At 35.6% G+C, this 18900-nt stretch overlaps 1 protein-coding gene across 2 annotated transcripts in view; it reads right to left on the minus strand.

Annotated features, from left to right (window-relative positions):
- CEP112 (centrosomal protein 112) overlaps window positions 1-18900 on the minus strand; it is a 495213-nt gene that overhangs the window by 393931 nt on the left and 82382 nt on the right. Inside the window, exons 7-8 of one of the 2 annotated variants that reach the window (XM_036753261.1) lie at window positions 18823-18870; window positions 18440-18517 (exon numbers count right to left, since the gene is read on the minus strand). In XM_036753261.1, the coding sequence (XP_036609156.1) occupies window positions 18440-18517; window positions 18823-18870 (126 nt within the window). Of the gene's footprint in view, window positions 1-18439; window positions 18521-18822; window positions 18871-18900 lie in introns of both variants that reach the window. The other variant, XM_036753260.1, reaches the window with a different exon arrangement.

Consider the following 18900-nt stretch of genomic DNA (forward strand, 5'->3'; position numbering starts at 1 on the left):
AATCCCAATAAGTATAAAATGTGGCAATTCTAACTGCTACTCTCCAACCCAGAACAAGCGTACAGACACAAGCATTAAGTGTCCAAAGAACCTGACCAAACTTCTAAGACAGACACAGAAATTACATATGTAAGGTGAACTGAACATGAAGAAAACTGCTTAAGAGGGAAGTTGACAAAAAGATTTCATGTTAGTTGTGCCCAAATCAGGTAACATAACCTAGGCAAGAATTAGAAGATGAGAGTGTGTGCTTTTCTTTCTTTTTAATATTTCATTTTTTCCCCAATTACATGTAAAAACAATTTTTAAATTCGTTATCAAGTTTTGAGTTCCAAGTTCTATCCCTTCCTTCCTCTCTGAGATGGTAAGCAATTGATACACATTATACACGTGTAATCATGTAAAATATTTCAATATTAGTCATTTTGTGGGGGGGGAACAAACAAAACAGAAAAAAGAAGGGAGAGATGGGCAGAGGGAGGGAGGAAGGGAGGAAGGGAGGAAGTAAGGAAGGAAGGAAGGGAGAGAGGGAGGAAGACAGGCAAAAATAACATATTTCAGTCTGTAATTAGATGCCATCAGTTCTTCCTCTGAAGGCAGAGAGCATTTTTCATCATGAATCTTTGGGATTGTCTTGGATCATTGTATTGCCTGAGAATAGCTAAGTCATTCACCATTGTTCATCATACAATATTACTATGTACCATGTTCTCCTGATTCTGTTTACTTCACTCTGCATCAGTTCATGTAAGTTTTTACAGGTTTTTCTGAAATCATCCTGCTCATCATTTCTTATGGCACAATAATATTTCAATACAATCACATACCACAACTTTTTAGCCATTCCCCAATTGATGGGCAACCCCTCAATTTCCAATTCTTAACCACTACAAAAAGAGCTACTATAAATATTTTTGTGCAAATAGATCCTTTCTTTTCCCTTTAAAAAAAAAATCTCTTTGTGAAACAGACCTAGTAGTGATATTGCTGGATCAAAGGGTATGTATGCACAGTTTATCAGCTCTTTGGGCATAGTTTCAAATTGATCTTCAAAATGGTTTAATCAGTACACAACTTCACCAACAGTGCATTAGTGCCCATTTTCCTACATCCCCTCCAACATTTGTCATTTTCCTTTTCTGTCATATTAGCCAATCTTATGGGTGTGAGGTGGTACCTCAGAGTTGTTTTAATTTCCATTTCTCTAATTAATAGTTATTCAGAGCATTTTTTCATGGGACTATAGATACCTTTGATTTCTTCATCTGAAAACTACCTGTTCATATCCTTTGAACATTTATCAATTGGGGAATGACTTATATTCTTATACATTTGAGTCTGCTCTCCTAATTTTGGTTGCATCAGTTTTGTTTGTATAAAAACTTTTAAACTTTATATAATCAAAATTATCTATTTTACATTTCATAATGCTCTCTATATCTTGTTTGTTTCTAAATTCTTCCTTTATCTGTAGATCTAACAGGTAAACAATTCCATGGTCTCTTAATTTGCTTATGGTATCAGAGGGTGTCCTTTTCTAAGCCATGAGCACAATAATCCATTTGAAAGATCACAAAACATAAGACAAGTTTCTATTGTAGAAAATTTGTAGGCTGGCTCCTGAAAGAGGCTCCAAGAATTTGATTATTTATGGAAGCTCTTCAACAAGGAAAAAGCAGTTAATTTATAAACCCATTCCAAATACTAATGACCAACTGAGTAATTCCTCATTATGAGTCCATAAGTATAGGTACATTTTTGTGCTAAATGGAAGGAACATCAGGTGAGTTCAGACTACCAAAGAAAAGCTAAAGAAAGGATTTCTATACTCATCAATATTCCCTGGAGGAACCCTGATTGTGTTTGTGTGTGTGTGTGTGTGCGTGCGTGTGTGTGTGTGTGTGTGCGCTCAAGAAGATTGAAAAATTAAAATACTGTATCAATTTCATATATTAGGGGAAGGGAAGGGAATAAGGATTTATATATCACCTACAGATACTATACTAAGCAATTTTTACAAATATTATCTCATTTGGTCCTCACAACTGTCCCCATTTCACATTAGGACTCACAATGGAAAATGCCATCCGCAATCCACAGAAAGAACTATGGAGTCTGATTGCAGAGTGAAGCAGACTATTTTCTTTTTGTTTTGTTTTGTTTTGTTTTTTCTTTCTCATGGTTCTTCCCATTCATTCTAATTCTTCTATACAACATGACTAATGAGAAAATATGTTTAATAGGAATGTATATGTAGAGCCTATATCAGATTGCATGCTGTCTAGGGGAGGGGAGGGTAGAGGGAGGGAGAGAAAATTTAAAACTTACATAATGAATGTTGAAAACTAAAAATAAATAAACTTAAACAAAAAAAAATGCACTCCGTTAAGATTCCAAGTGGATCATTTTGCACTTTGCAAAAAGTAGGAGACCTTCAGTGGCTAAAGCCCTAAGGGCCCCATCCAAAAACTGGAAAGGTTGACAAACTGGGACACAAAGAAGTGTTTTATACCCATGTAGCTTATACAAAGGAATTATTTATACTCCTTTATAAGATAAAAAGTTGTTGCTCCACCAACCTGATAGCTAATAGATATTGGCTGGCTCAAGGATCAGTCACTGGTAGCCTTTAAAAAGCAGTTTCCATCTCTGGAGTCAGTTGAGACAGGAGTACTATCATTTGAGATAATTTTCTCTGGAAGCTGAAAACAGAACCAGCTATGGAGGTAGAATCCAGCCCTTGGAAGGGAATAGGTCTTCCTGAGGAGAATGAGGCAGGAGGGAATTTGCCTCTCTTTTCTCCCCCTATCAACAAAGTAGCTTGCTATGGAACCACCTGTGCAATAGCTGCATCTCCCAGCAGAGAGCAAGCCAAAAAAGATGAAGTACAGAGAAGATCAGGCCCAGAGATATAGCATAACAAGCAGCCTAGTAAAAATATTATTCCCTGTAGGGAGTAGTATGAGGATATTAGAAGAAAAAGACATGAGGATCCACTGCCTTGGCTACCTGTCTTCCCTACATGTGTACCTCTCAATTAACGTGCATGCCCATTCTTTCACTGGATGCTATGTATTTCTGGGAGGATCCGACCCACGTTAACAGGGAAAATATTTTGTTACTTGTTCATGCTATACTATTCTAGTAAGTGCCTTCTGTTGTTGTTGCTCAGTCATTCTAATAGTGTCTGACTCTCCGTGACCCCATTTAGGGGTTTTCTTGGCAGAGATACTGGAGTGATTTGCCATTTCTTTCTCCAGCTCATTTTATAGACAAATACTGAGGCAATCAGGGTTAAGTGACTTGTCCAGGGTCTCACAGCTAGACAATTCCAGGAGAAATGCTAAGAGCAGAATAGAGCTCAGTACACAATGTCTGTAGATATGACCAAGCTTTTAATACTGCCAGGTGTAAGGACCTATGGAAGATCATGGTAAAATTTGGTTGCCAAGAGGAATTCATCAGCATTGTATGCCGGTTTCAATGATGGCATGCCCACAAGGGTTCTGGAAGGACAATGCTCTCATGCTTTCTCAGTCGCCAGTGGAGTGAAGCAAGGTTGTGTGCTTATTTCTATGCTCTTCAGTATAATGTTTTCCACAGTCTTGTCAGCTGCCATCAGTCACCTTCTACACTGATGGTAAGCTATTTAACTTGAAAAGACTACAAGCTAAGACCAAAGTGAAGGGGAACTTGGTGCACAACTTTTTGTTCATGGATAATTGCGCATTCAATGCAGCCTCTGGGGCCAAGATGAAACAGAGTATGGATTAATTCTCTGCAGCCTATGCTAATTTTGGCCTGACAATCAACATCAAGAAAACAGAGGTCCTCCACCAGCCAGCACAGCATTGTCCATACCACTGGTCACAACAAATTGAGACATTTGGAATGCTGTAGAAAAGTTCACTTACCTTGGCAGTACACTTTCCAGGGCTGTCCATACAGATGATTAGGGGGATGCACATATTGCCAGAGCTAAGTCAGTGTGTGGGAGATGCCAAAAGAAAGTGTGGGAGAGAAAAGGTATCAGGCTGCATACCAGACTGAAGGTCTACAGAGCCGTCATGCTAATACACTGTTGTATACCTGTGAACCCTGGACAGTCTATCTGTGCCACTTCAGAAAAACTGAACCACTTCCACTCGAATTGTCTCAGGAAGATCTTGAAGATCACCTGGCAAGATAAGATCCTGAGGTCCTCTCTAGGAACTCAAGTGCCAAATAGTCAAACTCTATTGCAGGCAGTGCAACTCCAATGGTCTGGCCACATAGTTCAAATGCCAAATTCATGCTTACCCAAAAGACTATTTTACAGAGAACTCACACAAGGTGAGCACTCACATGGGGATCAGAAAAAGGACACTCTTAAGGTATCTCTGAAGAACTTTAGTACTGTCTGTGAAACGTAGGAAACGTTAGCACAGGACTCTCCACATGGCACACTCTCATCAAAGAAGGCACTGTACTCCATGAGCAAAGCAGAATCATAGAAGCAAAAGATGAGCTGCACAAATTCAGAGCCACTTTCACTCTAAATGTTTCAGTGGGCCATTTGTGCAGGATCTGTAGGGACCTTCCAGACTCCCATTGTTCTGATCAGCCATAGCCAAACAAACCATACCTTTACTTGAACATCGTGATGTCACTGGTTGTTGAAAATAAAGGATGAACAACAAAAACAACAAGTGTCTGAGGCCAGATTTGAACTCAGGAAGATGAGTCTTCCTGACTTCAGACCTGGCATTCTATCCACCGTCACCCCAACTTTAGGTTGCAAGTTGTGGGGAAGGAGAGGAGACATCAATACATTACAATGACATTCCCAAAATGAATTCTACATATGGTTTTACTCTGGCTGAGTACATCAGGATTGTCATCTCCCTACTCCTGGAAGTTGTAGCCAAAGATCACATTTGTCTTGTCTTCTTTTCTTTTTTCAGTAACTGTATCACATTGTAGATTCATATTGAGCTTGTCATTCATTAAAACCCACATATCTTTTCCAGAATTGCTGCGTAGGCACTCCTCTGACAGTTTTAGTAGTGGAGTTGATTACTTTTAATCCCAAGCATAAGACTATATATTTATCCCTTTTAAATTTTTTCCTTATTTAACTTATTCTAGACCGTCAGTCTTTCTGGATTCTGACTCTGTCCTCCAGTGCGTTAAATACCCTCCTAGCTTTGTGTCCTCTGCAAATCTGATATGTATGCCATCTATGCTTTTATCCAAGTCTCTGATAAAAATATTAAACAGCATAGGAGCAAGCATTGATCTCTTAAAAACCAACTATGTGTTTAAAAAAAAAAACTAGCTCAAACCCTGCTCCGCTGTTCCACTGCTAACATCAGCTATTACTTCATCTGTAATTTCCACCTATCAACACCTTCAAAGTTATTATGTCCAATGAACCACTAGAGTAACCCAGAATGCTTACCCCACCAAAAACATTGATGACTGGCAGCTAAATGGCTAGAAAGTAGAAAGTAAGAGGAGTCACCTCATTCGACTCTGTTCTCAGATGCCACAATTACTTAGTCTTAGGAAAATTAATCCTGAAACTTAGAATTCATTGTACTTGTTTAACGTAAAAATTTGTAATAAAAAACTGTGTTCCCTTATTATCCTATGGCTAGGCTTTCAACTATATTGACCACTAATCTTCTGCACAATGATCATCTACCTGTCAGAGTGGGAGAAAGGCAACATTTTAAAGATCTAATACGTATCAATACTCCTATGGTTATTTGCAAAAACTGCTGCATACTTTACTTCATTATTTTTGATGGGAGCTCACACATTTCTGAACTATATATTTCTAAAAAATTAAGGTCATAAACATTCCAAAAGATGTATGACATTAAAAAATAAATTACCAATAAACAAAAATGTTAATACTGTATTTTTGTCCTTTACTAACAGGTTACTACTTTTCTAATTAATTTTTTCATTTGTACATCTAACTTTCTGTGCAAGTTGTGAAATAATTTTAGACTACATTGTGAAAAATTATTAAAATGTTTTCTAAAATACTTCTATTAAAATGTTAAACAAGAATCAAAGTTATTTGCCATTCTTATCAAGCTAGATGAACAAGACTTTTTAAAAAGTAATTTTGCATCCTTCTAAGTAGACACAGGAATTAGAAATAAAATTGGTCTAATTTTTCCATTCTGGTTATGCAGGAAACAACACACCCCCCTCTAAATCCATGAATGGAAGACATTTTCCCACCCCTACATAAAACTACTGAGAGCTTCCCAACACAGAAGTTTATGGCAACCTAATCACACCCCAGATGTCAGATAAGGGCCATAACTCTTGGGGTACAGGCATATGCATACATATATATAACATAAGAATTTACACTAAAGTGACCTATTTGAAAAGCTAAATCATACGCTAACTATATCTGCTCTCTTTACTCTATGGTTCTATAAAATGTATATTTTATACATGTTATAAAATGTACAAAATTACTACAATATCAATTCTTCAGAAAAATAATTTGCTTATTTATGGAAGCCTTCTTAATTTTAAAAAGGGTATCAGAGATGAGGAGAGGAGAAAAAGAGAGGCAAACATCAATTTTTATTAAAATCTAAATGTTTGATCACATTACAAACAAATGATAATAACACTTCTTTAACCTTTCTGGGTATGCTAAAGAGACCACCTAGTAGGTCATTCTGTATTCAGAATACTAAGTTGTGTCTTTATAATGAAAATGGAAAAATATCCTTCTGATTTTTTTTATTTTTTCAATGTATATTTCCCAAAAAAGTATATATTTCCCTAATTTAATATATGAAGTAAACATACCTGAAAACGTGTGTACCATTATTTACTTCCATTAACTTGGCACATAGTATCCCTAAGTAACTGAGGAGGCTTTTAATCAAAAACACCAAATTTTTTTTAATATTCAATGTTTTCTCACTGATTTATAGCACTTCATATACAATTGTAATTTAAGATATGAGGATAAATTAGTGCTACAATTCACAAAACATTTTCAATAAACTCAGCTGTCAGGTCATTTTGATTAAATAGATTTCATTGTTAATTTTCAGCCTAATAATCAGAAAAAAATAAAGCTATTTTATTATTTCCATGTCAAACAGATTTATGACAAATTATTTTTTTCCTAAAATCTCCCTAGGAAATAACTAAAATAGCTAGATTTTCATATTCTCCAAACTTAAAAAGTATCAAATTTATATCCATCTTGATTTCATAACTCATTAGAATTCTGAACTTATCTTTAAACATTAGTTTTTGTTTGTATCCTTGTATGCATCTTGCAGTAGAGGGAATTTTAGCTAAGGGAAGCCAAAAGGGAGAGATAAGGCCGGAAGAGCATTTTAGGCTTGAAAGATAGCCAATGAAAAAGCACTGAGCCAGGAGAGGGAGTGGCATAAGCAAATTAGAAAAAAAAAAAAGAAAAGAAAAAGAAAGCCTGTCAAGATATAACAGGTTTTAAAATAATAACTAGCATTCAAAGAAAACTTGAAGGTTTGCAAAGTGCTTTGCAGATAGCATCTCATTATCCCCCACTTCTAGATTGAACCCACTCTTGTGATAAAGAATGACAGTTAAGCAAAAATATCAAACACAAGAACCATATCTCACAATGTATACATTATTCAGTCATATTTGTCCCCCAGTCTCTCTACCTTGAGGGGCTGAATATGTTTCTTTATATGTTCTCAAGGAAATTCACTTTTCAGTGACTCAGGGTTCCGTTTCACTGTAGTGATTTCATTTACACCACTGAGGTAATTCTGCATGTTGTCTTGGTTTTACTTATTTCACATCCCATCATTTCTTCCAAATTTTTCTGAATTCCTGGTGTTTGTCATTTCTTACTGCACCATAATATTTTATTGCATTTGTAATACCACACTTTATTTATTCCTCAAATGGTGGGCATCCATATTTTTTTCTAGTCCCTTGCCTATACAGAATTCAACTATGAATGTCTTAGTATATTTTGCAATACTGCTAATGCCTTCTAATCTCTTGGCACATATGCACAGTAGTAGGATCACTGGGTCACTTAAATAATTCAAAATTGATATCCGAAATTAGAGGGGTAACTTCACAACTCAACTAATATTCTGTTAAAATACCTGTCTTCCCAAGGCACCTCCAACATTGTCTATTTACATTTTTATCATCTGGGCCTATTGCAAAATGTGAGGCACAATCTCAGAGGTGTTTAAAAGTGAATTTCTTTTACTATTACTCATTTGGAGCATGCTTTTATGTGTTGCTTTATAGTTTGAAATTTGTCTTTTGAAACTTATTTATAGTCTTTAACCACTTATCTATTGGAAAATGGGTTTGGTTTTATTTATTTGCATCAATTCTTTGTTTATTTTGAATATCAAAGTGGGTTTTATCACACATGCAAAGGCAACAAAAAACATCATTTCTTAAGACATTTCATCATCTTGCATTTAACAAATTATGATGAGTATTTATAGAAAGCCTATCAGAAAAATAATGAAAGTTTATTGAAGAGAATTAGAGAAACAGAAATTCTAGGAAGAGTTTGAAAGACAATCCAAATTAAACCAGCATATCCTTTGATCACCCTTAGACAATGCTGTAGCATGGATTTTTGAAGGCTTGCGGCAGTAGAGTTTAAGCTTGGTTAGGTTTCACCAAACTAGTAAGTTTCAAGTATGGTACTGGCTGATCAAATTTATTTTCAGAGGACCAAGCTAGTCAAATATGGAGTCTCATCTCCAGTAGGCTGGCCATTTAGGAATTAAATTATTTGGTCAAAATAACAAATGAATCGATGAAATACTTTAAGATAGTCTGAAAAAAGAATATAATGTGCTAAAAAAAATCAGTTTTTATACTATCTAAAAACTGTAACTACTTATAATCTAAATATGAGACCTTTGTCCAATGATGAATGAATAAATACATGCACATATTGTTGTTGTACATCCTTCATTTTCAAAGGACCAATGACATCACAGAGTAATGTCTTGACTTGTGCATGACACAGTCATCATCCTCACTTTCTCTTCCAGAGTCACTGAAATCTAGTGTCAAGACAAAAGTCAGGATAATTGGTGATGGCCCAGGATACAGTGGATGACCTTGACATCCTCTGTGTCTGACCAAACTCTAAGTGATCCATAGTACCTGCTTCAGTCACCTAGAAAAAATTCAGGCCATTAGAACAAATTGTTCTCATCTGCACATTCCACCAGGGGAAGTCTTCAAATACTTGGGGCAAACATCCCCCTAACTGATGAATGGGTTTGAGGCCTGTTGGTTACCCTCAACTGGATTTAGCTCATCTGCCAAGACAATTTTAGCAGGGTGTGGTTGCTCTGTATGCTACAGCTTCTTGGTGCCACAGGTGAGAGCTGGGTCAAAGGTAGACACCAACGATAGATAAGCAGCCCTGAAAAGGGCTCAGCAAGCCCTTACACCAGAGGTGCTAATTTTCCCTGAACACCCCTACATATATATGCATATGTATGTATATGTGTACAGACACATATACATACATATATGTACATATAGAGAGAATATAAGTATATGTCATACATATCTGTATTTATGGAGGAACTGAATCATATCAATCTGGATATTCTTGCTATGAGCAAAGTTAAAAGAAACAAGGAAGTAAATGAAAGGCACACTCATGAGTACTTGGAGAAATACAGAAGGGAAGCGGCAGAGTTGGTATTATATGCCCAACAGAAAAAAGAAACATAATTTTGTGAGGTATTTGTTCTTATCACATTATAGAACTCATGTTAGATATTTGCAAAAAGAAAAAAACACAATGAAAATATTTACATCTTACTCACCAAGAGTTATGGAAGATTAAGAAGCAGAAAAATTCTATAAAGAACTTAAAAAGAGTCTCCAAATTGTCAAAGCAAAAGTTTCACATAGTGTTTAAGATCATGTCATTTAGGGTAACATTTTAATTCTATTTTATGCAGGAACAAGAAAAGAACTTCCCATTTTTAAGAATTTTGAAAAACATATAAATTATAAATTCTCAAGATTAATCTAAGTGGTTATTTCTGGTTTAATATATTCATGTAAAACGTTACTGGAAATAACTGTTTATCTCAAGGAGTAAACTGTAGTAGGTTATATATGGCATATAATCTCAAGGATCCTCAAAGGTGTGACCTTCAAAGTTCGCATCTTCTAAACAAAGGCTTCAATCTTTGTAGTTAATTTTTGAGAATAAAAATTTCTATTAACCAACTGACACTTCCCTCTTAAAGGCACTTAGAGGCTACAGTTATACACTATAGTTAAAGCTTTAATTTCTCAACTCTTAAAAAATTAAAAGAATCTATGCTTTGACACTCAATGACCTCAAAGCAAAGGTGAAAATAGGTAAGGATAATGAAAAATATATTGAAAAGAAGTAGGAAAGAGAAAGCCCAAGGACTTATAGATTACAAAGATTCCTTATGCTGTCACATCATGATTACTTTCTTGAAGAAGAGAATTGGGAAGCACTAGGCATGTAAAGCCACAAATAACATCAAAAAAATAGAAAAAATATTTTAAAAGACAGGAAACATCATTAATGATGTGGGAATCATCTCTTAATAAGCTGTCCATGTCCAGTTAGACCACCAAGTTGGCAGAGCAAAAATAATAATTAGTAAAAAGCTAAAAGAAAAATAATGAAAAAAGATCAAATATGCATCTGAAAACAACTCAACACTAAACTATTTAAATAAGTAATTAATGATATTTAAACAATATAAATATATATAAGACAAATAGCCATTCCCCAACAGAAAAGTGGTTAAATGATACCACTATTATTGCATTATTAAAAATGATTAAAGGGACTGTGCAGTCACAGCAAACTGGAGCATTTGTAAGAATTGATGCTCAGTAAAGTGAGCAAAACCAGAAAATAATTTATGAAATGGCTACAAAACTGTAAAGAAAAAATCTGTGAGGGACTTAAGAACTAATTTCTGCAGCTCTAATTTATCATTTCTCTGCCAAGAGGTGAGAAGCATGATTCATCATCTACCTTTTAGAGTCATAACTGGTCACTGTCATTTCCTTCTAGTATCTCATAATAACATGCTGCTGTCAAATATTTTAAAATGCAAATTTTAATTTCTAATGTTAATATTGATTATAAAGAAAAAAACATGAAAATTTACATCTTTACTAAAGACCATTTCTCAGTCCTCATCCTTCTTGACCCCTCTACAGGATCTGATTCCGTAGACATTCTCCTCTTCCTTGATAGTGTACTCTTTCCTGGGTTTTCATGACACTGTTCAACTGGTCAGTCAACTGGCATTTATTAAGTGCCTACCATGTGCCCAACACTGTGTTAAGTACTGCAAATACAAGAAAGGCTCTCAAGGAGCTCACAATCTAACAACGAAGAAATTACACAAAGAACTATGTACAAATAAGATCTACATAGGATAAACTGGAAATAATAACACTGGGAAGGCACTAAGATGACAGAGGACTGGGAAAGACTTCTTACACAAGATGGGACTTAACTAAGACTTGAAAGAAGTCTGGTTCTCTTCCTGTCTCTTCACTTTCTCCTTTGCTGGGTTACCACCCCTATCCCATCATCTTTGCATATCACATCATTTAGGGCCTTCTTCTCTTCTAAATACTAGAGATTTCATCTATTCCTATGGATTAAATTATCACCTCTATGTAGATTCCTCCCAGATCTGTCCCTGGTAAAGGTCTACACCATTAACTTCATCAAAAAACCTAACTCACCATAGAAAATTAAGTAATATCAAAAAAATTTATAGCAAGTTTCTATGATAAAGGCCTCATTTCTCAGATATATAGGGATCTGAGTCAAATTTATAAAAAGGGCCATTTCCCAATTGATAAATGGTCAAAGGATATGAACACGTAGTTTTCAAAAGAAGAAACCAAAGATATGAATATTCATATGAAAAAATGTTCTATGTCACTATTGATTAGAGATATGCAAATTACCAGAAATGTAAATTAGAGAAATGCAAGGTACCACCTCACACCTATCAGAAATGATAAATGCTGGAGGGAATGAAAGAGAAAATAGCTAGTTTTTGTTAGTATGAATTGTTGGTGGAACTGATCTAACTGATCTAACCACTATGCAGAACAATTTGGAACTATACTTAAAAGGCTATAAAACTATGTACACTTTGACCCAGCAATACCACTATAAGGTCTATACCCCAAAGAAGTCAAAGAAAAAAGAAAAGAACAAAACTACATATAAAACTATTTATAGCAGTTCTTTTTGTGGTGGCAAAAAATTAAAAATCAAGGGGATACTCATCAATTGGAAAATGGCTGAACAGCTGTGGCATGTGATTGTGATGGAGTAGCATTGTACTACAAGAAATGATGAGGGGGTGGTTTCAGAAAAAAACTTGGCAAAAGCTATATGAACTGATACAAAGTGAAGAAGAACCAGAGGATCATTGTGCACAGTAATAGTAATGTTGTAATGATGATCAACTGTGAAATACTTGGCTACTCTGACCAATACAAGGATCCAAGACATTCCAAACAACTCATGATGAACAAATACTATCCACCACCAGAAAGAGAATTGATGAACTGTGAGTGCAAACTGGAGTATAATTTTCTTGCTTTCTTTAATTTCTTTCTTTCTTTCTTTTCTTTCTTTTTTGCAATATGGCTATATGTAAATATATTTTGCATGCTCTCACATGTATAATTTATATCATGTTGCTTGCCTTCTCAGTAGATGGGGGAAGGGTAGAAGAGAGAGAGAGAATTTGGAACTCAATATTAAAAGAAAAAAAGATCAAAATATATAAAAAATAAGTCTGAAAAAGAAAAGAAAAACCTGCCTCCTAACTAATTTCCCAATTTCTATCAAAAGTACCACAATCTTTCTAAGTCACCCAGGTTCTCAACCTCAGAGCAATCCTTTATTCAACTCTCCCTCACACTTAATCAGTTCCCAAGTCTTATCAATTCTACTTCTCGAATATTTCTCACATCTGTCCCCTTATCTTCACTCACATGACTACACCTCAGTCCTTGCTATAAGTCTCTATCCTACAGCTGACAAGTTGGTACTCCTAAAGGTACAGTCTGACCATGTCACTCTGATGCTCAAGAAGCTTCAGAAGCTCACTATTGCTTCTAGGAATAAACACAAATTCCTCTGGCATTTAAAGCCCTTCACAAACTGGCTATAACCTCCTCCTCTCTTTCATATTCACTGATATAGATACATACATAATGTGTGTATTATAACACAGATATAGATGTATATGTATTATGTGTATGTGTGTAAATATATGTATGTGTGTATGTATACACATATACATATATGTATGTCATAACCTATATTTTCCAACTGATTTTTTCTTATTCTCTGTCACACACCTGACAATTTGGCTGGCATATATACTAGCCACAGACATGACATTATATGGATGCATGCCTCTCCACAGGCTATCCCTACCCTACCCATACACCTTCATCTCACCCCCAAAATGTCCCTCCCTTTCCCTCTGCTTCTTGGAATCCCTAAGTCCCTTCAAGTCTCAGTTCAAGTGTCACAGTCCTACATGACACCATTCCTGGAAACTCCAGTTATCAGCACTTCCCCCTTATCACCCAGAAAAAAAAGCTACTTTTTATTTTATTTGTATATATTGTACATTTAATTATCTATGTAAATGTAGCGAAATGCAAACTCCTCAGGGGCAGGAACTGTTTCACACTTGTCTTTGTATCCCCTATGCCTTAGTTCAATGCTTAGCACTCAGTAAGCACTTAATAAATGTTTGTCCAAATGAATCAAATTGAATCTGTTAGTCTCAGTCCAAAAAAGGATTTCAGCTTAAAGTTATCAAAAATCTATCACATTTACATTGTTAATATATATACATATATACATATATATATATATATATACATACTTTCAAAAATTTGAAATGACTGAGAAAAAAATTCTTTTGTCCATTGCAGCAAGCTTGTGCATTTTTCAAAAGCCAATATTAAAATTTAGTTTGAGCTCATGTTTATTTGCAAATGACTCACTGATGCCACAGAAAGGGTCATATTTTTCACTCTGTATTTCCAAAAAAAGTAAGGTTTTAGGTGAAAAATAAAGCCACACATTCAAAAATGAGTCTCTGATGCAACGGGAGAACACTTTTGAGTGGTTTTCTTTTATTTAAATACATCTACATGGGCAACACTGTGTTGTTTAATTTGGTACTAATATATTATCATAAACATCAAAGACCAAAGTATCCTTTTAATTATTCCATGTTATGTAGTCTTTCCAATGAAAAACTAAGCACCAAAGAAAATTAAAAGGAAAAACTACAAGGAAGGTCTTAGGAGGCAGTTACTGACAGTCCAAAAAAAGCCTATAAATTCAAAAGCCAAGTTTAATGAAGGTGGATCAGAATACAACTATCATTATACCAAAATGAGCTCCTTATAATCATTTGTAAATACCTCAAAAATCATTTTTAATTCCAAAATGGCACTAGGTAAAAACTTTATCTATCTGTAAATTATAGCAACTGAATAACAAACAGATAGAGTTTCACTAAGGTAAGAATGAATAGGGCTTACATAGTGGAAAAAATTAAAAATAAATATCCTCTCCATTATGAACAAAAATAAACTTACTTGTTATGAAATTGTTTAAAGTGTTCTCCAATATTAAGATGTCATTTTCTTTTGCAGATGTTTAGTTTTCATTTATAAACAGGATGCTAAGGAAGCTACATCTTCTTGAAAAGTACAAACTTTTAAATGTCAATTTATGAAATCCTTAAGAGCCCCTTCACAAAAGGAAAAGAAAATTTTTAATTCATAAATAAAAAAAACCCTTTCCACATCTAATTCCACATTCTGCATTTTATGATATTTAGTTTATGATTTAGGGGGAGAAAAATCAATGAAAGCCTAATTTATCTCACTAATTTCTCAGTCCATAATACTTTAAGAGTCTCAAAGTGTTTTGTATCTCAGTAATCTGGCTTCCAATATCACTCAATTTTAATAGCTCTCTCCAAAGTCATCAAAGATCTCTCAAATTTCATTGTCTTATCTTATTCCTCTTCTTTCTCAATCTCTTTGTGGCATGTGACACTCTTGATTACCCTGTCCTGGATAGTTTTTCCTTTCTGAGTTTTTGTGATGCTCTCCCTACTCTACTCTTACCTGTCTAACCAGTCCTTTTCAGGATGCAAGGCTGGTTGTTCATCAGTTGTAATTCCCACTAACTGTATATCCCCTGAGGCTCCAAACTGGCCCTGAATCTCTTCATATACTCTCTCATTTAGTGACCTCATAAGGTCCAATTGGTTCAATTATCTCTCTTCAGGTCACTCCCAGATCTGTGTATCAGGCCAAGTCTCTCTCCTAAGCTCCAGTCCTACCAAAAGTGATGATAGAGCAGTGAACCTGAAGTCTAGAAGACCTGGGTTCAAATCCTGATTCAGACACCAACTATTGATGTCAACCTGAGCAAACCCGTTAGCCTCAGAGCCTAAGCTTCTTCATCTGTAAAAGGAGGTTGGACTCTGACATTTAAATCAGCTCTAAATCTATGATTCTATGATCCTATAAATACTATGTCTATTTGTCAGCAACTACCTCCTGCACATTTCAAAATGGTTGTCTTGCAAGCATCTCAAACTCAATATGTCTAAAATACAACTTGGGATCTCTTCTCCACCCCCACCCTGACCCCCAGCCCAAACCATGCTTCTGTTGAGGGTACCACTATCCTTACCTATTTTGTAACTCATCACTCTCCCTTACCCCACATAGCCAATCAGTTGCCAAATCTATCCATTCTATCACCACTACAGCTCACTTCTGTCCCCCCCTTTTCTCTATCCATATGGCTGCCACCTTAGTTGAGGTCCTTATCACCTCACCTGGACCAGTGTACTATCCTACTGTTTAGTCTTCCTGCTTGCAATCTCTCCCACTCCAACCCATCTTTTAGGACACTGTGATGTTAAGCAGGGTAGGATTACTGTTTTCTCTTTTGGAATGCTGAGCCAACCAAGTGCCTTTAATAAGTCTTGCCTTTGTTTAAATCGAGCAAGTAAAGTGGGACCTTTTGTCTTTTGTTTTGGAGTGTTTCTCAGCACTGAGGTAATCAAATACCTTTGTTGAATCTTGCCTTTCAAATATAATGGCAAGCAAAGTGGGACTTTTTGCTGTTTTTTGTTTGAGTGCTTCTCAGCACTGAGATAAGAAGTGCCTTTGATGAGTCTTGGCTTTGTTTCAATTAGGAGTCTTTGACTGAATCAAGAGTCTTTAATGACCTGCTTAAGAAACAAGAAAGCCCCAGGTCCCAGGCCTCTCATTCTTTTGCTAAGTAGCCCCAGGGCCCTGATAAAGGTATATATGATCTGAGGTTGGAATTTTGTTTTGGGGCTCTCACTCACTGGAAGCGTGCCCTGTGATTTGACCAGATGAGACTCTGGGTAGCTGTCACAGAGCCCCCAGCTTTGAAAACCCAGATGTTGATGCTTCTCTCTCTGGTAGCTGTATGTATTGCTATAGTTAGACGGCTAGAAGCCTGTCTACTGGTTTGTGTTTATTTACTCTGTTTATATAATTTCTGCGTGTAATTTCTGTTTGTATACTCTCTGAAGTTCAGGGTACTGGCTTTTACCCCTGAACTAAGTGAATGATACATGTATGTTTAATTAAAGTAAGATTGTAAACCCCTTAAAGTTGCTTTCCTTAGAAAAGCTAATCAAGAAACCTGTGTTAGCAGCCCCCGTGGGTGCTGGTGTTATTGGCCTTACACCTCCACAGCAGCTGTAAGCAGCATTGTTGTTACAGACACTGTCTAGGTATGTCTTGTCTCCCTCATTAGAATATAACTCAGGACAGGGAACATTTCACTTTTTTCTTTATATCCTCAACATTTAGTAAAACATCTGATTTTTTATTCTGCATGAAGCTTCTAATTAAAATTATTTTGTCAACAGAAAGGACAAAGAAGCAGAAGGAGAGACAGAGACAAGTGTGGGAGGGGGCACGGGGGGAGAGGGGGAAGAAAGAGATAGAGAATGAATACTTTCCTGGAAAAAAAAAAAAACAAAAATCGCCAGAATGATATTATTTGAAAGTCAACCTGTTACCCAAAACAAAAAAAAAATTAGTTCCTTTCAAATCTTCTACCCTATATTCTCCTAAAATGGAGAAAAAATGGAGACTATTCTGATTAGTATACCTGTTATGACCATCTTCTTCCCCAGGGGATGGGGTAAAATCTCTCTCAAAATAAATACATGAAAGGCATTTATTAAGTGCTTGCTACTTGCCAGGAACTGTCCTAAGCACTGTTACATTATAGTAGAGAACACATACACACACATAGGAAGTGGTAGCCAGGGAAGGGAGTGTCTACGGAGTCACAAGGTAACCGTGACGAAAAATTGATTCATGGTTCATTTATGTGATACCCTCTTTCCAGAATTAATGGCAGTACAGTCAAATTGACTATGTTGTGGGGGAAGAGTAGATAGCAAGATGCTCAGTGTGGATAAGGGCTAGATGGGATACAAAATATGGTCAGCTCTGCTGGGCAGAAATCTTCCTTTTTTTACTTTTTCTATGAGGAATCTGTGTGTCTCTCTGTGTCCGTGACTATGTATCTGAGTCTGTGACAAAGTTTTGTCAAGATTGGATCATAATCTTCATTGCTACATAAGCTACATCCAGGTCAGTATTTCCAAATTTGTCACATCACAATCACTGCCATAAACCTAATAACACAAAAATTGTGGAATATAATATATGAAAACTGCTACCATAAATCTAATAGAGTTAGTATTACTGGAAAGTAGACATAGTCAGCGCCGCCTACATAGCAGTTTTGAGAGGTTCGCTTATCTCATCCAAAAATCTCCCTCTTTTCTTCCTATAGAAGTGCCACTACTTTCAGTAAGTCAACATACCTCTAAACATCCCCTTTTAAACATCTAAAAAAAAGCAACACATTATATCCTTATTATTAAATGTATCATTAGCTTATCAGTTGAATCACTGAGGCAATAGCTAATTAACAGGTATGAAATATACAACAGGTAGGTTCTAATAAGGGGGAAAGTAGAGTAATAGGTCTGAAGCACAGACTCCCTGAGAAAAGCAGTCCACCAAATTATACCATATTGCCAGACTTTAGACAACTAGACCCAGCACTAAGACTTTAGGGGAGGACAAGCTGGAGGGAGAAGCGAAGGTATAAGAAAGAAAAATAAGTATCACAAGGTAGAAAAGGGATGTGAAAAGGAAAAACAAATCAATTATAAATAAGCCGCCTCACAATTTTATCTAACTACCACTACTATCAATATTGGATCAAACACTCAAATTATAATTCCTATTATTTATTTTAGGAATGCCTCAATCCTACCTCTTTTTCATGCATTAGAAAGAGTAACTGTTCATCTCGGAGACTGCTGGCTTTTCCCAGATTTGATTTGGCAGTCATCTGCTGAAAAAGAAAGATTTAATTTAGTAAACTTTAAATATTTTTTAAGGCCCCATATGCTTAAACAATATATTTATGAATATTTGCATTCTATTGTTTTTAATTTGCAATTGAACAAGATGAGATCTTCACTGGTGAACATAAAAATGCTTGAATAATAACAATACAACAAACAAGAATTATCTGAATCACTTTTAAGTGGTTAACAAGAGAATTCGTTTTCATTAGACAAAGAGTACTTATAAACATGTACTTTATAGGAAAATATTTGTCTCTGAATAAAAATCAAGACATTCCACACATACCAAAGACATTGGAATGGGCTTCTCTCGTAGATACCTTGGATTTTCTATCTGAAATCAGAAAATTAAAATTAGATCTTA

The sequence above is a fragment of the Trichosurus vulpecula genome, chromosome 4 (genome assembly GCF_011100635.1).
Source record: "Trichosurus vulpecula isolate mTriVul1 chromosome 4, mTriVul1.pri, whole genome shotgun sequence".
Taxonomy (NCBI): domain Eukaryota; kingdom Metazoa; phylum Chordata; class Mammalia; order Diprotodontia; family Phalangeridae; genus Trichosurus; species Trichosurus vulpecula.